Source organism: Phyllostomus discolor, chromosome 3 (assembly GCF_004126475.2).
Source record: "Phyllostomus discolor isolate MPI-MPIP mPhyDis1 chromosome 3, mPhyDis1.pri.v3, whole genome shotgun sequence".
In the NCBI taxonomy this organism is placed as follows: Eukaryota; Metazoa; Chordata; class Mammalia; order Chiroptera; family Phyllostomidae; genus Phyllostomus; species Phyllostomus discolor.
In genome coordinates this window covers 8,889,439-8,913,573 of record NC_040905.2, presented here as the reverse complement: position 1 = coordinate 8,913,573, position 24,135 = coordinate 8,889,439, and the positions used below count along the sequence as shown (strand labels likewise).

Below are 24,135 nucleotides of genomic sequence, written 5' to 3'. Positions count from 1 at the left end.
AGACAAGAAACTCCGCGGGAAAATGAACACAAGATACGGGCAGTTCACAAAGATACGGACTTTCACCAGATGAACACATGTGCCGCCTGACTCAGCAACAAAAAAGCAAATTAAAACTATTCAAACATACCTTGTTTTTGGTCTATAAGATTGGCAAAAATAAAAAGCTGGCCTAGAGCTCCCATTGGCAAGGCCATGGGGAAACAGGCATCCCTTTAAAAAAAATTATAGCCCTGGCTGGCATAGCTCAGTGGATTGAGCGCGGGCTGGGAACCAAAGTGTCGCAGGTTCAATTCCCAGTCAGGGCACATGCCTGGGTTGCAGGCCATAACCCCCAGCAACTGCACATTGATGTTTCTCTCTCTTTCTCTCCCTCCCTTCCTTCTCTCTCTAAAAATAAATAAATAAAAATCTTTTAAAAATTATAAAAATTTTTCCCATCACCCCACCCCTGCCCCTTTGGCAACCATCAGCTTGTATTCTGTGTCTGTGGGTCTGTTTCTGTTTGTTTATTCATTTATTTTGTTTTTGTTTTTTTTTTTTAAGATTCCACATATCAATACAATCCTATGGTATTTGTCTGTCTCTGACTTCTTTCACATATCATAATACCCTCTAGGTCCATCCATGTTGTTGCAAATCAAGATTTTATTCTTTTTCATCCCTGAATAATGTTCCACTGGAGGTATCTACCACATACTTCCTTATCCATCCGTCTACTGATGGACACCTGGGCTGCTTCCACATCTTGGCTGTGACCAGAAGTTCTGCAATGAACATTTTGTTTTGTGTGTGGTATAAGAAGGTGGCCCAGTGTTATGTTTGGCAGTTTTGCCAACATCACTCATTGAAAAGACCGCCTTTACCCCACTGTCTATCTTTGCCTGCTTTGTTGTAGATTAATTGACCATAAAAGCAAGGATTTGTTTCTGGGCTCTCTGTCCTGTTCCGATGATCTACTCGCCTGGTTTCATGCCAGCACCACACTGTTCTCATCACTGCAGCTTCGTAGCGTGGTGTCGTACAGGGAGCATGATTGACACTTCCACTGTGTTCTTTCTCAGGGTTTCCTGGGCTATTCGGGGTCTTTTGTGGTTTTATATAAATTTTAGGATTATTTGTTCTCATTTTGAGAAGGATGCTATTGGTGTTTTCATAGGGCTTGCACTGAATCTGTATATTACCTTAAGTAGTAAGGACATCTTTATAATATTACTGCTTCCCATCCTTCAGTGTAGCATAGTCTCCCACGTATTTGTATCATTGTACGCTCCTGGGGAAAGTGCAAAGGGACACAAACTCCCCAGGGCCATGGGGCAATTTGGGAGAGGTCAAAAGGTGATTGATTGCCTCCTGGCCCAGTTATAGCGCTTCTGGGAATCAGCCCTCAGGTACAATAATCTGCTTGCAGAACCATGTATGAATAAGGCTATTCATTGCAAAAGATTGGAAGCAACCCAAATGTTCCATAAAAGACAGTTATCTGAACGGTATAGCCAACAACGGAAAACTAATCAGGTGTGAGCATAACGAGGAAGTTCCTTCTGTAGTGATACAGAAAGGTCTCCGGCCTATGTCATAACATAAAAACAAAAAAAATAAAGTACAAGAGAGTATATAGAATATGATATTTTTAAGGAAGAAAGGGAGGAAGATGATAAACTAATCAAGGTGGTTACCTACTGGCAAAGGGTGACGTAGATGCCAGGAGTGTTCTGAGTACTTTCCCTGTAATCTCACAGATCTCATGAAAAGTTATGAGTAAGGAATCAAGACTCTTTAATACCTATCTCGTTACAGTTTCTGATCTTTGGCCCATGTAAATATTTTGGTATTTACACATTAAAAATAAAAATATATAGTGATAGCTATACGCAGTGCGCACTTAACCCCTGCCTGCCACTGGCTGAGCGCACCGCACATGTTAGCTCAGGGATTTCTCCCAGCAGGCCACAGTTTGACTCCCATTTGTCAGGTGAAGGACACAGTTGGAGAAGTTAAGGAACCTGCCTCGGACCACGTAACTGGTGAACTATGGACCTGGAATCACACGCGGGCCCCTGGCCCCAGGATCTGTGTCAGGAGCTATTGTTGCTCTATCAGCACAGTGATTTCTGACATTTCTATGCTACCTTGAGTGACATGGGAGGCGATGGCCCCTTCAGGACCTCTTCTCAAAGGCACACTCAAGTTTGCAAACAGACGGCCATTGAGAATTTCCCACAGTTCACCAGCAGCAATAGCTCTCAGCAGCTGTGGCTTTAGGACGAAATGTCTGTAACCAGGTGGATGCTGGCTGTAACTCCATCCCTTCCTCTCCTGAAGCAGAGAGCACATCACAGTGAGAGGAATAGCAATGCTATTATTTTGAAGAATATTTCACATTTACAAAGTGCTTACCATGTGGCAGGCACAGATATTGTGAGTACATTACATGTAAATATGATGTTGAACCTTCACAGACAACTTCATCAGGTAGGTGCTGCCATGGTCACTGTTTGGAGCTGACGTGTTGAAGTGTTAACCCCCTGACCTCAGAAAAGGAAGAGCAAGAAATGGAAAACTTATTTGAACAAATAATGAAGGAGAACTTCCCCAATCTGGCAAAGGAAATAGACTTCCAGGAAGTCCAGGAAGCTCAGAGAGTCCCAAAGAAGTTGGACCCAAGGAGGAACACACCAAGGCACATCATAATTACATTATCCAAGATTAAAGATAAGGAGAGAATCTTAAAAGCAGCAAGAGAATGGGAGACAGTTACCTACAAAGGAGTGCCCATAAGATTGTCAGCTGATTTCTACATCCTACATCCAAGATGACTCCATCCAACAAAGCTCTCATTTAGAATGGAACGGCAGATAAAATGCTTCCCAAAGTCAAGGTAAAGGAGTTCATCATCACTAAGCCCTTATTATATGAAATGTTAAAGGGACTTATCTAAGAAGAAGAAGATAAAAATATGAACAGTAAAATGACAGCAAACTCACAGTTATTGACAACAGAACCTAAAACAAAACCAAAAACAAACTAAGCAAACAACTAGAACAGGAACAGAATCACAGAAATGGGGATCACATGGAGGGTTATCAGCGGGGGGAGTGGGAGGCAGGGAATGGGGGAAAAGGTACAGAGAATAAGTACCATAAATGGTAGGTAGAAGACAGACAAGGGGAGGGTAAGAATAGTCTAGGAGCTGCAGAAGCCAAAGAACGTGTATGTATGACCCATGGACAGGGACTAAAGCGGGGGAATGAGGGTGGGAGGGGGTGTGCAGGGTGCAGGGGAATAAAAGGGGGAAAACGGGACAACTGTAACAGCATAATCAATCAAATACATTTAATAAAAAAATAAAATAAAGTAAGAAAAAAAAAGAATGTGACCTTATTGGGACAGAGGGTCTGTCCAGAGAAGAATCAAGTTAAAGCAAAGTCATCAGGGTGGGCTTTGATCCGATATGACTGCTGTCCTTAAAAAGAGGGAATTACCTGGCTGGTGTAGCTCAGTGGATTGAGCACAGGCCTGTGAACCAAAGAGTCACCGGTTTGGTTCCCAGTCAGGGCACATGCCTGGGTTGCAGGCCATATCCCCAGTAGGGGGTGTGCTAGAGGCAACCACACATTGACGTTTCACTCCCTCTCTTCCTCCCTCCCTTCCCCATCTCTCTAAAATAAATAAAATCTTAAAAAAAAAAAGAGGGAACTGAGCATCAGGCAGACACGCACGGAGGGAAGGGGGTGTGAAGACGGCCACGCGAGGACAGAGGCAGAGATTGGAACATCAGCTGCCACCAAGAAATGCCACGGGGTGCTGGCTGCCACTGGAAACGAAGACGGCTCCTTCCTGGAGTCTTGGAGGGAGCATGGCTCTGTCCCCACCTTGATTCCGGGCTTCTTGCCTCCAGAAAGGTGGGGCAATACATTTCCGTTGTTCGAAGCCACCCAGGTTGTGATACTGGGAAATGAACACCATCACCATCTTGCAGACAAGGGAAGAAAGGTGTGGAGACTTTGAATAGCTTGCCTGCCCCTGCGGAGTCAGTTTGTAAGTCATGACCTTGAACTGAGCTTGGGAAGCCTAGTGCTTCATGCTAATCAAATTGGCATGTTAAATATTTCTTTGTTACTTCAGTTCTTTGTTCGAACTATGTGTCCAACTTCATGGTTGATCTGAACACTCTGTTTCGACCTCAAGCCTGTGCCAAAGGGCGGAGCAGGGAGTGCTCCGCGCAGGGTCACCCTAGCAAACTCACGAGGGCACGGCAGAGCGGTGCACAAAGCCAAGTCCCACTGCGCGGTGCAGCTGCTCAGAGCTGGGGCCCGCGAGGGGGGCTCCCTGGTCCTCCCTGGAACAGCTGAGCGTGGCCGGGACCCAGGGGGTCCACACTTCAAAGCAGCTGAAGCCTTCCCCAACAGCCTTTCAATTTTAATCAGCAGGAGTCACAGTTCAGGAATGTGGGTTGTTTAAATTATTTTTTTAACTTAAGAAAAGGTTAGGGTAAGTACAAGTACAAGGGCTAACTCGACTTTCAGGAACTGGCTGCCTCATTCCACTTTGTCCTCGATGCCCAGTAAAGGAACATGCTGACTGAGAGGAACAGCGTTCCTTGGGGGGCACTGGGAGAGGGAGAGGTGGGATGCGGGGAAGCCTGGGGGAGCACTCGTTCCAAGCCCTTGCTGGTCTGTGTGGCACCTCTGAGTGCCTGCTCCTGGTAGATGGGACCCGGTGGGCAAACCTTGTGCCCAGGGGTTCCAGGCAGAGCAGCGGCCCCTAACGCAGCCGAGAGGCAGGCACAGACACGCCTGGGATGCACCCCAGAGTCCAAAACAGAATTTGGTTGAACCAAGGGTCCGATGACTGAAGAAGAGTGGAATGTAGGGCACAGTGACGTCCAGGCAGAAAGACAGTGTCTGGGAGCATATTCCCCCCCCTCCCCCAGCTCTCCCAGAACATTTCGGTCCCATCGTCAGAGCGGGTCGTGCTGTGCCGGGTCACGCAGCTCTGCTCTCCGGCAGCTCTGGGCACAGTGTAGATGTTCGGCACTGTCTGGTCGATTTGTTTTCTGGATCAGCCTGTCTTGGGCTTTGTGGTTGCAGTTAGGGTCAGAGCAAAAGGAGAGAAAGGAAGCTTCTCTGCTGGATGCCTGAGCACCCAGTCTGTGCTACGGTGATTCTTCTTGACTAGAAGAAACGGCACCCTAATCCGAAGGACGCAAGTGTGTGCCTTGGGGCACCGTGTGCGGTGTCAAGGAAGAGAAGCAAAGATGGTTGACCTTTGCCTCACGTGGGACAAAGGGCGGTGGATTCAGTGGCCCCGTGTTAGACATTGAGGCAGAGCGTGGGAAAGGTTCACTTCCTTCGCTTTTGACCTTCCCGGACCTGGGACGCCGATAAACCCAGGTTTTCCGCGCTCGAGCAAAAGTCAGCTTTGCTCCGGAATTCCAGGTACCGCAAGGCGATCTCAGCCTTCACGCTGGGGTTTCTTGTTTCAAAGAAACCCCTAGAAAGAGCAGCGGGTTGCCTCAGAAAACTCTCAAAGACACACACCCCCCCCCCCTTGCCTGTTCTTACCCTTTTTCAAAGTTTAAATTCTGGGGCTACCTATCTCAGTGCAGGTTAATTTTTTTTTTTTACCTGCTTTCTGGTAAGAGGTACACCTGGGAGCATCGAAGCCCACAGGGACACCACAGAGACAAAGAGAAGGGTGACTCACCGGGGCGTCGGCCCCGCCGACAGGATGCTGATTTGTAAGGAGCATGTTAACAAGGCCAAGGCGAGCCCCCGGCCGGCCGGCATCTGGTCTCCTTAGGCAGCTCCGAGTGGGATGGCCAAACCCGTCTGCGGAGGTATTTATCAGCAAAGGGTGAGAGTGCCAGAGCGACTGTTTGTTTTTGATCAGGTTTTTTTTTTTTGAGCTGCTTTCCTGGGTGCAAAGTCCCATCAAAGGAGAGACATTTCATAATTCCTGGCCTACCCTTTTCTTGTGTTGGCAAGTATCGTCAGGCCACCAGCCTGCGAATGACAAACTGGCTAAGATGAGCGGCGATGTTGTATTCAACAACAAGACAAACCAACCTCAGGGTTGCTCGTCTTTGGAGATTCTGAGAGGGTGGAAAGGGAGCGTGTATCTTGGCATTAAGAGGTCCGTGGGTGATCCCCACGGAGGCCTGGACTCAGATGAACCAGGCAACGGCACTCCTGGGAAGGGCATCAGACACGTGCTCCAACGGGAAGGGCAGCTGTGGGGCTTATTTGCACCCACGGGAAAGGCAAAGTGTCAAAGGCCCTTACAACCTGACTTTCTTTATGGGCAGAGGGGTCCTTGTGAAGAATTCAGGTTACCCCCCACCCCACCGCCAAGGCATCGACATTATCCTCTAGAAGGGTCTGGTCTAGACACACATGATCGACTGTCAGCACGATCGATTCTGAGACCGAACAAGTTGCTCCAAGCCCTCAGCAAGGACGCCCCCAGACCCGACTTCCTGACTTCCACGTGTTTTCCAGGACTGGGGGGGAAGGGGAAGGTGCTTTGGAAAGTATGGTAAGTGAAAATGTGGACACGGCAGCTGCTTGTACAACACTGGTTGCACAAGAGAACGGCTTGGGGACCTGAGAAAAGCCATCAGTGCCTGCCCAGCCCGCCTGACTCTAATAATTAATCTGGGCTGAGACCTTGTTACATCAGTGCTTTGTGAAGCTCGCTGAGTCCTGCGGACGTGTGGCCGGGGCTGAGATTTAGCACGAGCACTTTGAGAAGAAGGCCATGAGAGGTGATGTATCATCGAATGCGTTTTCCAGGTGCTGTCGTAGGCCTTGGAGGGCCTGTGGTAGGCAGTTTTCAAGCATTAAAGCACAAAGGCCAATCAAGCAGGGGGAGGTCGGGGAGGGAACAGACTTAGAGCTCGTTTGTCCAGTACTGCCTCACCTGCTCCAGAAAGGGTCCTACCTGCAGTAAAAGTTACCTCCTCTCGTCGTCCTTTCTTGCCCTTTCTTCTCCTCTTTGTGCAGAGAGCTTGCGGTACCTAATGGGATTAATATCATGGGTTCTCAAGCTTGCTGTTTATGGATGATTTGTATGGTCTACACGTAAGCCATGCTGAACTGCCAAGTAAAAGATGATTCAAATGGGTGCAGTAACTGCATCAGTGAATAAGTCTATGCCCGAAGGATGCTTCTTGGGGGTCCAAGCTAAAGACAAGTGGGCCGTATCCGGATACCATAGGCATCTATCAGACACAACGGAGCAATGGGGACGACTCTTACATGGCCTCTCCGGACACAGCCAGGACACAGCCAGGACACCTAAGGAAAGGACAGGGAAGCAGTCAGGGTAGGACGATGTTTTCTGCTAATTAGACTTAATGCGAATTGCTTAGATTTTGTGATAATTGACTTGATAAATAGGCATAACTGGAAATTGAAAAATTACCTCTCTCCTTGGAGACTCACTGGAGGGGTGAGGGGGAGATGGAGGTAAGAGGGAATGTCCTAGCTAACTGACTTGAATGCTGAGTTGCTCTGTTGAAATAGTGTTTCTTTTATCTCCCTGGTTCAGGATGAGTGTAATGTAGCAAAGTAGTGGGATCAATAAAGTATAATAATAGCATACTATTATAATTACCATGCAATGATTATAAATAGTATAATGGGCCTTATTCTTCTTTGCCCTTGACATCTATCACGTATCTGACATGAGGTTTTGAATTGAGGTTTATGTTTTGGTGTATATCTAGGGGAAATAAAGCATCGTGATGTGCTAGATCAGAAAAGTGAAAGTCATAACATCTTTCCTTTAAAACAGTAACCAGAGGGGAGGTGGGAGGAGATAATGAGGGGGAAGGGGGAAGGGATTCCAAGAACTTGTGTAAAGGACACATGGACAAAGCCAAAGGCGGGTAGGATCGAAGGCGGGGAGTGGGGATGGCTGGGGTGGGGGGAGGAGTGATGGGGGGAAAATGGAGACGACTGTACTTGAACAACGATAAAAAAGAGTGAAAGAGAAAAACACTCAAGGGCCTCCAAGCAATAGACTAGGTAAACACTTTTGCCCAGCACCGCCCACTCCCAGCTGTAACTAGAATTTGACCTTGGGGTGCCTGACCCTGCATCTCAGGCTCTTCCCACTCACTGCACCGTGAACTCTGTTGTTGTTGTTGTACCTATGTCACGTGAACAACGTGAAACCATAAAATGCCTCATTAAGTCCTCTCGACGCCCTAAAGGTTCGCCCTCAGAGTGGCCTTACAGATGAGGCTCAGAGAGACCCAGCCAAGGCTCCGCACAAGGAGGTGGCGAGGCGGGATCTGAGCAAGCCCCGTCTCCAACGCTGCTTCCAGGGTCTTCCTCGCTGCTGAGGCTGCTCCCAGTTTTCACCACTCGGGAGGGAGCCTTTCAGAAAGATTTGTTTGAAGTTCCCCTTGGTTTTAATGTGCTTGGGAACTTTGTGGGGCTAAATTCCATTTATTGCATAATAATAATACAGCATCCCCCCCCCCCCTCATTTTAAGGTAGAAACATGCACGTGTGTCCATGAGAATGTATGGCTGTCAGGCAGGAACACTCAGTTCTTACTGGGGTGACGCTAATGTTTTGAGTATTATTCCCATTTAACTCTTTTAAAGTGATAGAAACAGGTCTTTCTGAAAGTTCATTATTGATAATTTTGTGAACTTAGTGTCCAGAGACCTCAAGTAGGGAACCACTGGCTCATTCCATATCTGATTATAACTGAGCCCCTGAAGATCTGTGGGTCTCACAACATGACAATGAATTAATTGTAGTGCTTTTCCGTGAGCTTGCTGGAGATAGTTAGAATCGCAGGGAGAACTTGGAGATGACTATCCATGGCAGGCCCCCTGGTTTTAGGTGTGTCCCGCTTACTACTGCTACAGTACAAAAGGGGGGGCTGAGGGCAGCCGAGGCGATATACTATTACCCGAAAGGAACCCCCCAGGTTCGTTATGTCCACCGCCAGAGGAAAGACATCTCTCAATGCCCGAGATTTGTGAAAAGGAAAATAATTTATTATTCATTGGAAATAACACAAAGTTCCCCACAAATGCACACAGTCCCCCCAGCACCCTCCACGTGGCAAAAGGGAGCACCTCCAAAGCCTCGTGGTCCTGACTCTCACCCAAGCCTCATGGTCCCAACCAAGACACCAAAGCCACGTGGTCCTAAACAGATGTGTGGTCCCAAAAAGAGAGACGCCCAATGGCTGCTGTGCCTCCGTTTAAACCCCAGTGCCAGTCTTCCTCTGCAGCCCCATTTCCAGCTCCTTTCACAATTGGCCACAGCTGCCAGCATTCTGGGCAGGTGTGGCCCTGTGGTGTGGAGCCAATTATTTCCAAGCTCTTCTGGACCCTATTACAAATCCCTATTTGGGGCTCCCCTCTTGGCTGCACCCTGTTACACTACCATATCTCTAACATCTAGGACCATGCCTAGAACCTATTAAGCTTCAAAGGCATTGTGAGTTCCAAGCACTAATCAATGAATAAATGTATATAGCTGCACAGTGGAGATTAGCTGTATTTTCACTGGCCTTTGGCTACATTCTTTCCTCATTTCTCCTGGCGGCTCTTTCACCTCTTACGCCACCAAGAAACTCAGAAACACCTTGGGTTTCCTGTGGGCTCCTTGCAGATTCCCCACATCTCAGCGAGCTCTCAGAGGAAGAGCGGGCCTGCTGTTCTTCAGGAAGATCTAGTATTGTATGCTTAGACCTGGACTTCCCAGGGTTCAGTTCACTAGTTGTTCTTCCTCTTATTTCCTTATAATTTCTTCATTTTGATTAATTCCTTCTCATCAGCCTGTGAAAATGCTCAAATATCTTTTATATTTAAAGAACATACCTAATTTCTTGATTTCCTTTTCTTGTTAATGCCCTTGTTAACCAAATTTTTGCAGTCTGTAGCAAATGTCTTACTTTAGTGTATGGTTATACTCAACTTGTTGCAGTCTGCCTTTTGGACTGTTTTGCTCCAGTGAAGATTTCCTTATTGCTAAATTCGACAGACAATTCTTGGCCCCTCTCTTTGTCCCATAGGGGCATTGGATCCTATTGGCTACTCTTAGGCTCTAAAACTCTATTCCTTTGACTTTGTGATACAGCATCTCCTGTTCTTCTACGTCTTTTTACGAACGCCTCTCCTTCGCCCGTCACACGAACACTGGGGTGTTACTCACAGGTCTAGCCTCTGTCTTCTTCACATCTCAATCTATGATCCCTTGTCTTACCCACTCTTAAGATCGACCCTACCCCTCAGGCCCAGACCTCGCAAATGGTGCTCTGTTAAAATTTCTTTACGAGAATCTTCTGGGTTCTTGTTTTGAAAGTATACTTATTTACAAATGATAATTTTCAAAAACCACAAAGCTTATAGTATAATCTTTTAGATGAACAATCTTCAGGTGCTTCTAAGAAACCCCCAGGTGACTTTGATTTGTCTGTGTTAGTTAAACTTGCCACGCATAAAATCAAACACATCATTCTTGCCCCCTCCCTGTCAAAGAGGATCTTTCTGTAGCCTTTATTTTCGTTAATGAGTACCACCTGACCTGTCTCTCTGGTTTTTATATCTGAAAGCCATCTTTGCTTTTTCTGGCATTAATTTTTTGACAGCATACAAAGTGTTAAGCATGTTCGTAGTGGTTACTTCATAGTTATTCCATAGTTACTAGGTGGTCAGTTAATTTGCACTTGGTTAAGGTGTATTTGGCTTCTGGAACTGTAGACTTCAATAAAATAAACTGTATTCAGATTTATCAGTTAACAACATGTAAAACCAACTACAGATCATAGGGGATGGTACTTTGCAAATCTTAAACTCTAGTTTTTCTCTTTTAAAATTATGTTTTCTTGACACTCTGCAACTTCTAGGCTGAAACCTGAGGCTTATTGCCCAGGAAAAGAGATGGTAAAATAAGAAAGCAACCAGTCACCTTTGAGGCTCAAAGCAGTGGGACAACACAGGTTATTATACAGAGAGTGTGCAGGCTGCCAGCCTGAGAAATTGTGGCAGGGAGAAGATGAAGGTGGGAGAAGAAGGCTGGGAGATGCCTGTTCTGAGGAACTTTTTCAGGCCAGATTCCAGAATGGAGCCAGCATGGTATGTAGTTTGAGATCCAAGACAGACATTTCTGTCCTTGCCGTCTACAGTGCTGGGAGGACAGCTTTCAGTTTCCTAGTATGGGGAAGCCCAACCGGAACAAAAGTGTTTGTGCCATGCGGTCAGCAAAGAGGGAGGCCTTCCACTGGCTTCCTCTATTTCTTGGAAAATCATGGGCCACAGAGGTTTTTAAAGTTCCGCTCTGACCTGAGGAGGGTGAGGAAGGGTAGCTGGCAGGCTTGCTCAATCAAGGACAGCATGGGGCCAGAGCTGCAGGCAGGGCTGGAACAGTACTTGTGGTCAGACTTCAGGAGTCCGGTGTTAGTGAGGGCCAAGGTGGGGGCCCAGGTAGCAGGGAGAACCACCAGGCCCTGCAGGCCCCCGAGTGCCTGGCAAGGAACAGAGTCAACATTCTTCAGCCCAAAGCTTTAGGTGCAGATATTAACACAGTGCTGGCCAGGTAGTGAGGTATATGCTATAGAGACTGGAAGAACCAGAGGACAGCAGGAGGACCTGTGTGAGGATCTAGTGCCTTCTCAACACCCTCGTCCACATCTGCACCCCCATAATACTAAAGATTATCATGGAGAAGAGCAGGAAGACGGAAAGACACTTGAAATGCTGGGTGCAAATCCAATAGATAGAGTTACTTGTAGAGGGAGTGATAAGGACTGGATTGAGATTGCATATCGGCACCCGCACCCAGGAAAGTAGAGCCATGTGAGGAAGATTAGACTGGGGAAAGGGAGAAATAAAGCAAGGAATACAAATAAAAAATTTGCATTTCTTTTTGTACACAAGTGTAGTGTAAGCCACTTTTTGGCCCTGTTAAGAAACATACTTGTCCTTATTTCAGTGTCTTTGGTTATATTTTGTTTGTTGGTTTGTTTTATTGTTTAGGTTCTTGTTAAAGGTAAGATCATATGATATTTGTCTTTCAGAAATAGAGAACAGGCTGACAGTGACCAGAGGGGGGAGGGAGGGAATTTCAGGGGGGAATGGGAAGGGTTTGCAGGAACAAGTATAAAGGACACATGGACAAAAACTAGGGGGGGTGGAAATGGGAGGGAGGTGGGGAGGGCTGGGGGTGGGCTGGGATAGGAGTAAAAGACAGAAAACTGTACATGAAAAATAAAAAAGAAATGTATTTGTCTTCCTCAAACATATTCTGCTAATTTTCCTTCTACAGGGATAGGGCTGGTTGATAGTAGTAGATGAGTTAAGTCAGGAATTCAATCCTGTTTCTGGTCTGGCATCATCTCCCTTATTTGTGTTTCTCTCTCTGTCTGTCTCTCTCTCTCCCCCTTTCTCTTTAATCCTCACCTAAGGATATGTTTACTGATTTTTGAGAGAGAGAGAGAAATTGATGTGAGAAACATTGATAGACAGCCTCCTATACATGCCCCAAATGGGGATCAAACCTGCAACCTAGGTATGTGCCCTGACCAGGGATCGAACCTGCAACATTTTGGTGCATGCGACTATGCTCCAACAAACAGAGCCACCTAGTCAGGGCTTTATATTGTTATTTTTTATTGATTTGTGCTTTTTCCTGTCTGGGGTTATGTTGATGGGCTGCCAGCTGTCTCTCTGCAGTGGGTTCACCTGTTCAGTTTTCGGGTCTCTACAGTTCAAGGATTTGTGTTTTTCAAATTAAAAGATTAAGAAAACCATCACCATTAATAGACTTTTTAAACCCTGAATAACTTAGAGGGGAAAGAGTTTAAATGAACTGTGTGTCATCAACACATATGTTTGATCAGTTCATTAAAAGTATGATACCAGGGCTTCTGGCCAAGATGGAGATATAGGTAGACACGCTGTGCCCCCTCGCACAACCAAAAGAAGGACAACAACAAATTTAAAACCAAAACACAACCAGAACTGCCAGAAAATAGAACTGTATGGAAGTCCAACAACCAATGAGTTAAAGAAGAAATATTCATCCGACTGGGAGCTGGGCAGAGATGGGCAGCCAGGCAGAGAGGACATGCAGCAAGGCAGCAGCTGACAGGGTGGGTGGTTCCACATTTGTGTGCAGATAAACCAGGAGGAACAAATGGGGAGTGAGGCACCACACAACCCAGGGTTCCAGCACAGGGAAACCTTAAAACCTTAAAGCCTTAAAACCTCTAATTGAAGAAACCTGTGAGAGTTGAGGCGGCAGGAGAAACTCCCAGCCTCACAAGAGAGTTCATTGGAGAGATCCACGGGGTCTTGGAATGTACACAAACCCACCCACCTGGGAATCAGCACCAGAAGGGCCCAGTTTGCTTGTGGATTATGGTGGGAGTGATTGAAAACCAGCAGAGAGCTTAACAAGTAGCGTGGTTCCCTCTCAGGCACCTCCCCTGTATACAGCACCACGACACAGAGACGTGGGTTGCCCCACCCTAGTGAATAGCTAAGGCTCTGCTCCATACTATGTAACAGGTGAGCCAAGACAAAAAGAAAAAATGGCCCAAATAAAAGAACAGATCAAAGCTCCAGAAAAAATACAACTAAGTAATGAAGAGATACCCAACATATCAGATACACAGTTCAAAACACTGGTAATCAGGATGCTCACAAAATTGGTTCAGTATGGTCACAAAATAGAGGGAAAAAGGAAGGCTATGAAAAGTGAAATAAAGGAAAATGTACAGGGAACCAACAGTGACCAGAAGGAAACCAGGACTCAAATTAATGGTTTGGACCAGAAGGAAGAAATAAACAGTCAACCAGAACAGAATGAAGAAACAAGAATTCAAAAATATGAGGAGAGGCTTAGGAACCTCCAAGACAACTTTAAACATTCCAGCATCTGAATCATAGGGGTGCCAGAAGGAGAAGAGGAAGAGCAAGAAATTGAAAACATTTGAAAAAATAATGAAGGAGAACTTCTCTAATCTGGCAAAGGAAATAGACTTCCAGGAAGTCCAGGAAGCTCAGAGAGTCCCAAAGAAGTTGGACCCAAGGAAGCACACATCAGGGCACATCATAATTACATCACCCAAGATTAAAGATAAGGAGAGAATCTTAAAAGCAGCAAGAGGAAAGGAGAGAGTTACCTACAAAGGAGTTCCCATAAGACTATCAGCTCATTCCTTAAAAGAAACCTTATAGGCAAGAAGGGGCTGGAAAGAAATACTTGAAGTCATAAAAGCAAGGACCTGTATCCATGATTACTCTATCCAGCAAAGCTATCATTTAGAATGGAAGGGCAGAAAAAGTGCTTCCTAGATAAGGTCAAGTTAAAGGAGTTAATTATCACCAAGCTCTTATTATATGAAATGTTAAAGGGACTTGTCTAAGAAAAAGAAGAGGATCAGTAATATGAACAGTAAAATGACAACAAACTCACAACTATCAACAACCGAACCTAAAAAAAAAAAACCAAAAACAAAAATGAACTAAGCAAACAACTAGAACAGGAACAGAAGCACAGAAATGGAGATCACATGGAGGGTTATCAGCTGGTCAGTGGGAGGGGGAAATAGGGGAAAAGGTACAGGGAATAAGTAGCATAAATGTAGACAGAGGGATTAAGAATAGTATAGGAAATGTAAAAGCCAAAGAACTTACCTGTTCAACCCATGGACTTGAACTAAAGGAGAGGAATGCAGGTGGGATGGAGTATGTAGGGTAGAGGTGAAAAAAGGGGGAAATTGGACAACTGTAATAACATAATCAACACAATATATTTAAAAAATAAAAAGTAGGATACCATTGGATGTTGGATTTTGATGAAACTATACGCAGTGTTCCCATTACGAAATGGGCTTGTGCAGACAGTCTTCTTCATCAACCATGAACATGTGTCTAACCTGACCGAAAGCAGATGCAGGATGGTTTGCTGTTTATAATGCAGAAGGAATTGGGAGAACACGGCTCACAACCCATCTTTCATTGTGAGCAACCTGAGGTCTGCATTAAAAACACCTAGACATGCTGGCAGGTAAAACCTGAATTAGATTGAACTAAATGTGAGGTTAAATTGATGTAGTGCATTTCGAACTAGAAAATTCAAATTTTGAAGTGATAATGCATTTTGAAAGGGAGCTCTGGAAAAGCTAAAGGGGGATTAACTGGCCGAATTAAAAATTGTTGGGAACCGCCCTGCCTGGTTTCAGAAGCTGTAACCTCCCCACGGCTAAGGCTCAGTGATTGACCTTCTATTGAGGTCAATCCACTAAGGAGACAAAGCTTATCTCCCTGGCAGGGGCACCCCCTCTGCTCTTTTTACTTCACTCTGCCTGGCCCTCAATGCTTGATCGGCTAGCCAATGACGGGTAAGATTTCCCAAGGGGGGAATGACCTAAGACAGGCACAATCATGGGGAGGCCCCAGGGAAGGATTTGGGGGGCTACAGCAAAAGGGGGTGATGGATCCTTGCCCCTTGGCTTTACAATAACCTGAGTCCTCATTCTGTCTTTGAGAAGTCTCCTAGTCTCTTGGCTGTTTTACTTCCCCTGCCTGACTTAATCCTGAAACAATGCCTTAAGCCTGAAGCAATGCCGGTGGTGGGTGCAGCCCTGTGCTGGAAAGGGCAGGTTCCCTGGGTGATCAGGCCTAAGAAAGGATATGTAAAACCCTGTGAAACCTGCTTTGTTTAGGATGCTCGCAATTAAATGATAAGGGTCCAAGCAGGAAGTGAGTTTGTTCCTGAAAGTTTTATAGCTCTTTAGTTATCTGACCCTGACACAAAATAGGCCCTCAGAGTTCTTTGTATATTATCTATTGTTTGATCCTTACTGCCTGATGATGATTGATGAGCTTTACTTGTGTTCCTGCACAAACTGAACCCAATAAAAGCCCACTGAGGAACAGGCTCTTGGCCCTTCTCCTTTGAGAGATCGGCCACCTTTCCTCCTCCAGCAGATCATGTCTTGGTAGACTTATTCTCATCTGCAGCAGATGGGGTGCTCTGCAGGCAAAGCTCCCTCACAAAAAATGAACAAAAATATATTTTTTCATCCATTTTTTGTCACAAGCATCTTGATTATAGAAAGTGTAAGAAAAGTACTACGAAGGCAATGAAATGTTGGTGACTGTAAGATATATGCATTACTACAGGGGAGTGGTGCCAGTCTGGGAGCCAACGGAGTGGGTAAGTGGCTCCTTTGAGGTGGAGTGCAAGGACAATGGAGGCTGGGGTGGGACCTCACTGAGCCACTTACTAGCTCTATGAGGTTGTGCAGCTCCTTAAGTTCTCTGTGCCTCGGTGGCCTCTTCTATACAATGGTGCTGGTGCGGGTGCTGATCTCAGCCCACCTCATGGAGCTGATATAACAATCACGTAAATTGCCTATTGGTATGCAGCCAGAATAGTGTCTGCAGGTGGCTTCCGTGATGCCTCCCTGAACCCGCTGTGGTTTCTCAAGTCCGGCAGCGCTGGGCTTCTGAAGACATGGAACGGGGAGTGACACAGCCCTCCAGGAGGAAGAGCTCAGGGTCTTCACAGTCCCCCCCTCGGTGGGTGTCCTTCCAACTGAAGTGGCCGAGACTGGGAGGCAACGGAGCTCAGATTAGGTTATGCCAACGTTAACGCCTCCTGACCAGTGGCTGTTGGTTCCCTGCCTCCTTCTGATTGTTATTGTCTCTGGCAACCCTCAGGGGACTAGCAGACCCAGAAAGTAGTCAGTCCTCTGTGTTCTTCAGCTCCCACTTCCCGGTCAAGGTACCTCGCCCGTGGGTGCTGGTGCCCAAAGACTGCTGCCATCTGCATTGGGAGGGGGGCCGACCCTGGGGTAAACTATCATCTGGGCTGGCGGGAGGCCTCGGCGCCTCACCGCGGGGCTTCCGTACGGCTGCTTATGCCATGGCTGCCCCTGGAGCAAGGGGTCCAGGAGGGAGAGAGCTCAAGATAATAGCCACAGACTTTTATAAGCTAATTTTGGAAGTAACAAACCATCATTTCTACCACATTCTATTGCTCACACAAGGGTGTGGATACCAGGGGGCAGGAATTGTGTAGGCCGTCTCGGAGGCTGCTACTAAGGGTCCCATTGACCAGCTGTGACTGAGGATATGATGGCTCAGAGTCACACTGAGTCTGGAAGCCGTGGAATGGGTGAGCCTTATGCATTGTGAGTCCGCTGCTGTGTCTAAGGACCACCTGTTCACCGAGCGAGCGGCAAAGACGATCCTGCTTTGAAAAGAAATTTTATCTTTTTGCTTAAAAATGTAAGCTTGAATATGAGTATATTTAAATAAAATATAATTATAAAGCCTGTAAATAATAGATAACAGAGTACAGTATAGTCATTTAAATTTTCATGTAAAATTATAACCATAGTTAACAACTTATCTATATATCCCTACATAATATGCTGAATGAACACGATGCGCTATTCTGAATCTTTTTCTCTTTAACGTAACAGTGTATTGTGGATGTATTTCAATGTCAATATAGAAATTCGTTTTTCACTGGCTGCATAATCTTCTATGGAATGATGGCAGCAAATAAAATAACCGCCCTGAATTTTCCAACCAGCCCCTAAGAAACATGTTCGTACATGTATCTGCTGTGTGAGGATTCTTCAGGGTAAATTTTTAAGTGAATTATTGAGTGAAGAGTTTGTGCATTAAAAATTTGCTAGACACTGCTTAAAAACAAAAAAACCAGCTATCATCTGGGCATGTGGGAGCCACACTGACCGATTCAGCACCCATCCCCAAAGCCTTCTCGCCGGGGCTGGCTTCATGGGCGTGCCGCCTGCCCAGTGCACAGGGCTCAGCGTGCAGAAGGACCATATCCTGGTCGAATGCTCTGTGGTTGCCATCTTGAAATTCTTAATTTTAGGTTTGAATGTTTGTGTTGAAAGCAAAGTCTGATGGAAAAAAAAGCATGCCTATGAACAGAGGAAATATACATGAAAGTGTCACCCCGTTTGTACACAGTGTTTATGTTGCCCCAGAAACACCAAGTTCAGGTGAACCCACGATGTGCAGAAGTTCTGTAACTCGAAGCAAAAGTGGATGGATGTAAGGTAAGTATATTATGTCTGTGACGAAGGATGTGACAGCTCTGAGAGTCACACTGCTCCTTTGAACTAGAACTCGCTTCCACACAAAAAGAAACACAAATGGCCAGGAAACACTGTCCTATCTTTCTTACTTATGTTACTTTCTTGTGCTAGCCATCTACTTAAGCTGAATATAATGACATAGGAGAGAAGAAAAGGAGAGAGAAACTCATAACTCCTTTCCCCCACCTTTCTTTATGCATTAGTAAACAAGAGTGTACCTCGGGAGGTACATGAGTCAGGAAGTGAATTAAAGACAGCTGAGTTGGTTTTGTGCCATGTTTCTGCTACTCTGGTTGGAATGAAATTCACATGAGTGTAGGAACTGGGAAATGCAAATCGTGGAATGCCAGTTATTCCACTTACGAGTCAAAGATGAGGGGTAAAATTCATGTGAATATGTCATGTTTTAATTTTTTTTATTTGGAACATTAAATAGCAGGTAAAATACATCATGATATGAGAGAGACTGCAGAAAGAAGTAAGGAAGTTCTTCCTTTAACGTCCTTAATGTCATCCTTTTCCTGCTTTTTGCACAATGGATTTTTATTTTGCCCTAGGCCTCACAAATTATCTAGCCAGCCCTGCCTCTTCCATAACTACCTTCACTATAGAAGTTGGTAAAACTTTAAGCTTGATTTCCCAGCCTCCCTTGCACCTGGCCGTGGCCATGAGCCATTGCTGAAGTCTCCTGGGAACCCTCAGGAAAAACTAAAATGCCCAGTACCAGGAGAAGACATTGAATTGTGTTGCCTTTTCCCTTTCTGCCCTCCTTGAACATTATCATCATGTTTGGAGCTATGCAGCCATTCTGTGACTATGAGGCAATAAACACCAGAGCAGAAAGCCAAAGGGCTACAAAGGTTGGAATGAAAAGCTAGGAAAAACTCTGTGTCCTTGAGGGCCTCATTGAGCCCAAACCAGCAGCCATTTAATGTAGATGTCTTTAAATGATTTTATTTCTTTATTTTTAGAGAGAGGGAAAGGGGGGAGAAAGAGCAGGAGAGAAACATTGAGGTGAGAGAAAAACATCGATCCGTTGCCTCACTCCCCCGACTAATTCTAGCCACCGTGAGCCTTTCCATCACTCTAGTCCATTTGCACTACTGGGCTCGTGGCTTGTGCATTGCCAGCCCGTGCCCAGGATCGTTGGTCAAGAGAAGACAACTTGGCTTCTAGCCTCATCATTTCCACCATCAGGGCTCTACACCAGTCTGTCCGTGAGGGAGGCAGGGAGGCAAATGTCATACCCACCTGCCATCCTCTGTCTCCTCCCTGTCCGTTAGCTCCCCTGCTCTGAGCAAAAGGTTCTGTGCTGATCAGTCCGTGTGAGCAGGGACCAGGTGGCGGCAGCAGCTTCAGACCCGCCTCAGAAACATCCACGACTGAGCCTCGGCCCAGTCAGGTCACCAGGTGAATTTAGAATGGCAATAATTGTGCTTTTTTTTTTTTTACAACGAAGGTAAAATAATAGTGATTGATGTTAACCAGATGAAAAGAGAAACAACAGAAAAGTCCAGGACTAACATCATGAGGATAATTTGCCTTGAAAACTTTCTGAACCAGGGATTTTTTTTTCTTCTTTATAAGCACCTCATCTTTGCTCACTGCAGAAGTCCGGTTTCCTTGCCACGGAGGACCCCATACTGTCATATTCCCCGAGACTGGCACTCGGATGGTTTCAGCTCATGGGGGAGGGTTAGTAATCAAGTGCCCAGTTGCAGAGCAGGAAGGGCATATAAGGCCTCGGTCCCTCACTGGGTGAGCTGACACGTGGCTGGCCCTTGCCCACTAGCACGGTAGTAACCCAGGGCATGTGAACGGGCTGCGGCCAGTGCACAGCCCTGTGTGTGTCCGTGCTGGGTAGATCAACCTAGAACGGGAGCCTTCGTTATTTCCAATGGAAGAGAATTAGTTAAAACCTTCCCCAGCAGGAATTAGGTGTTTTATTATTTAGCAATCTCTTCTAATGGTAACAGATTAAATATTTGCCAGGGGCTTTTGGGGAGCTCCCATCTTTCGCTGGAAGACTTTGTATTGACCCTGTTCCGGGAATCGGGGTCAGAGTCCTCGCTCAGCGGCTCGTTGCAGGGTCAGTCAACTCTGGAGTCACCTCCCCGCTCGGAGTGCAGGGAAGGCACAGAACCTGCTCTGATTGGCTTTCTCTAGACTCGCAGTTCACCTTGAGATGGAGGAGTTGAAGTCACTGACTGAAAGGACCTTCCTACCACAAAGCGCAGCTCTGCGATGAAATACCACGGAAACCACTCACTCAAGGGTTGGAGCGGGTGGCTGTCGCGTTAAAGCACAGCTTTGGAACAGAAGCAGATCCTGCTGCACAGGGTGACGATAGCTATAGGATGCAGTTACGTCATGTACATGGCCAAGCACTTCACAAATGCAAGGTTATCTTAAGGAGATTATCTTCTCTCTTTGTATCACATTTTTTAAAAGAATGATCTTTTTTTAAAAGATTTTATTTATTTATTTTTAGAGAGGGAAGGGAGGGAGAAAGAGAGAGAGAAACATCAATGTGCGGTTGCTGGAGGTCCTGGCCTGCAACCCAGGCATGTGCCCTGACTGGGAATTGAACCTGCAACACTTTGGTTCGCAGCCCACGCTCAATCCACCGAGCGCTCAATCCCTATGCCAGCCAGGGCTTGTATCACCTTTATGTGACAAATATAGGGGTATGCTGACTGTTCAGGGTCAACTTTTGCTTAGATCTCTCTGATGCCAAACCAGAACTCTCTTCCAGGGAGGACAGTGTTACCGTAAACACTCAGCTTCTGGCCTACAGGTGTGAGTAGCACCTGTGACTAAAGAGACCGTGAAGAAGAGGTCTGTTTCCTCTTTGCCCAGACACTTCAGTAGACACCTTCCTCTGCCTGGTCAACAGTAGTTCCTACTGCTGAAGAGAGTGTCCTCCCCTTGCACACGCATGCAAGGGTTAACCTCTGGCCAGATCTTACAGATTCAGCCACCTGGAAACGGCACGTGGGCTCAGGGCATTGGATACAGTGCGGAGCCTCTGGATAAGCCAGGTAATTCCTGCAATGTGTTCTCATCAGCAGCCTTCTCCACCTGTGGCTCTCTGGAAGCCACTGCTGTGCGGAGTGTGTTTCTCTACCTGCTCCTCATTGTCAGAAAGATACCAGCTGTTACTGAAGGTACGGGGGAAGGTAAGGCAGTAAATACTGAATATCCCCAAACAGTAAACACCGATCAATGACCCCCCTCCCCCAACACACACACACGCCCAGTTTATCTTATTCCTAGAGAGGCCCAGTTTAACACTAAGACTTCTTGGGGTCATCTTCCTCATACATCTAGGTCTTCTTGAAAAGCATGAGAGTGTTAAACTTTTATACAGGGAAGAGTTAAACAGAGTGTCTTACTGCTAGGCCCTAGTCGGGTAGCTCAACTGGTTACAGCAAAGTCTTTTTTTTTTTTTAAGATTTTATTTATTTACTTTTAGAGAGGGAAGGGAGGGAGATAGAGAGAGAGAGAGAAACATCAATGTGCAGTTGCTGGGGGTTATGGCCTGCAACCCAGGAATGTACCCTGACTGGGAATCGAACCTGGGACACTTTGGTTCCCAGCCCGTGCTCAATCCACTGAGCTACGCCAGCTAGGGCTGCAAAGTCTTAATATGCCAAGGTTGTGGATGTGATTCCCAGGCAGGGAACATCAAAGAATCAACCAATGAATGCATCAATAAGTGGGACAATAACAATTGATCTCTCTCTCTTCCCCCTCCCTCTCTCTCAAATCAATAATAAAAAGAAGAGTATCCTACTGCTAATGGTGCCTGCTCGGCATCAGCCAGCCCACCTCATACAGAAGTTCCCCTGAATGGCCTGCACCAGCCTGGGCCGGTCCACGGTTGTGTCTCTCGAACAAGAACGAGAGTAGGTGAAGGGTAACAGGTGTGAGTCAAGAGTTCACTACTGAGTGGTTTTTGTTCCTGACATTTGTTGAAGTTGTTCGGGTGCAGGGCTAATCCACGGGACTCCCATTAAACTCCCAGGAAGCGGGTATAGATGTTTGAGAGGGGAGAATTGAAAGATGTCACCCAATAATTTACTCATGGTCCTATTTCACGGATTTCCATTTTCTCGTCATCTTTGTGGCAATCCACAATGTGTTATAACTTCTGATCACCTTAGAGGGGTATATTTTATACCTTGATCCTAATACATCAACACAAAACAACAGAGGTTGAATGGTAGAATAAACTGATGGAAACACATGAGATTCTGCCATTCCAGTTTATTGAAATGAGTAAATTTATAGCTTTGTTTGCATACAGAAAAGTGCACAAGTAAACAAGTATGTATAAAACAACTGAGTGGCTGATCATCACTTTTAAATTTTTTTTCTACTTTCAAAAATTCAACTACCTGGAAATAATTGTCTCCCGTTGAGTACATTTAGGTATTTGGACATATAAAATACTACTTCAAGTCTGCATTTGTAATGACTGAATAGGAAGCCAGATGGAAAATTATGCCAAACACAATGAGCTATTTCGCTACCATTGAACAGAAAACCACAGGACTTTAGCTTGGATTCCTGGGGGCTAACTAACAGAGGTTCATGAAGCCACCATCTTGTTTAGATCCTGAGCCATTATCCTCGTTTTTATCCGAAGGTGACATTGTACGTGGTCAACCAACACCCACCAGAACCTGAGCATTAGGGGTCAAGAGACATTAAAAACCCAACATAAACAAACAAGACTCATTTTGGAAAGAACAAATCCTTCAGAACTGTGCTAACAACAGGATGGAACACAAACTGGGGAATTGTCCAAGGTTACGAGGAGAAAAATATGACAGACATTAGGCTTTTAATAGTAAGAGCAAGTAATTGTTTGCCATTTGTTTTCCTATTTATCTGCTAACTAGTTATGAGAGTGTGGCTTCAAGAAAAGTTTTCCCGTCACTTGGTAAAGGTCTAGCACGACCCCAGATAAAGCACCTTGTATGTTTGGCACATTCACATTGATCTTTGTGCTGTGTTGTCCTTCACTGCTGAGTTGAGCTCAGGTTTTCTTCGACATCAACTGCTCTTCAGGGACTACAGCTCAAGAGGGTGGCCCCTTATTCCACAGAAAGGACAAAGGTTGTCCCGTTTGCGGTTCTAATTACTGGGATCGGAAATTACTGACAAAGTGGGGAGGGTTCAGGTCTGTGAATCGTCGGAACTTTTGTCCCACAAAACTCCATTTCTTGGGAAAGGGAGGGAACAGTGTATGAGCCTGGGAGTAAGGCTGACGGAAAAGAGAATCGCAAGGAAAAGGAGAGGAGAGACACATAATGCTCTTCCCTCACTGGCAAGAGCTAGCAGATTGGAAAGAGGACAACCTTGCCCTTGAGAAAAAAACAAATGGTCTTCAGAACTAGCAGAAATGCCATCTTTAAAAAGGTTCTTGGGTGTGTCGGGTTCCCACATGTCTAGGGAGAAGTGGCACTTGCATCAATTGAACTGTAAAAATTCTCTGGAAGCGAGGGTCTGAAGCAAGACTTAGAAGGTGCCTTGTCCTACTACATTTAGGGTTTCTGGTCTAAGACGAAACCCCCACACAACCGTGAACAGTGAGGATTTTGACATTTATTCAAAGCAGTCTGATCTGAGGGGTTGTGGCGGCTGCGTCACTCAACCAGAGCGCACGTGGTAGAATGTTCTAGAAGGTCAGGGACACAATAGGCGAGGGATCGAGTAGGGAAACTACTTCATTTACACTTAAGCTAGAAGAGTTTAGGTTCTTAATTTATTTAAAGCCATAGATTCGGTTTAGCTTTAACCTAAACAAAAAGTGAGAGGCATTTTACACGTGGAAGAGGCAGCAAGAAGTAAGGCAACGGGTAATATATCAAAGCTGAAACAAGGGCAGAGGTCAGGGTTTGTCTGGCTATCCACTTTGTCTGGCCATCCTTTTGCCCCTCCGGATAGTCAGGCGGCCTGGTTCCTAGAGAAGCAGGGAGAACAATAATAACGACAACAAAAACCTGG

The 24,135-nt window shown here is 45.9% G+C and overlaps 2 protein-coding genes across 6 annotated transcripts in view; both read right to left on the bottom strand.

The window, feature by feature from the left end:
* C9 (complement C9) overlaps positions 1–5,868 on the bottom strand; it is a 43,018-nt gene extending 37,150 nt beyond the window's left edge. Inside the window, exon 1 of the mRNA XM_036020190.1 lies at positions 5,710–5,868. Within this exon, the coding sequence (XP_035876083.1) occupies positions 5,710–5,792 (83 nt within the window). The 5' untranslated portion in view covers positions 5,793–5,868. The remainder of the gene's footprint in view (positions 1–5,709) is intronic.
* Positions 5,869–22,374: 16,506 nt separating this feature from the next.
* Positions 22,375–24,135, bottom strand: part of DAB2 (DAB adaptor protein 2) — a 48,851-nt gene continuing 47,090 nt past the window's right edge. For all 5 annotated transcript variants that reach the window (XM_036020187.1, XM_028523561.2, XM_036020189.1 and 2 more), the window contains one exon: positions 22,375–24,091. The gene's annotated coding sequence lies outside the window, so the exon portion shown is untranslated. The remainder of the gene's footprint in view (positions 24,092–24,135) is intronic.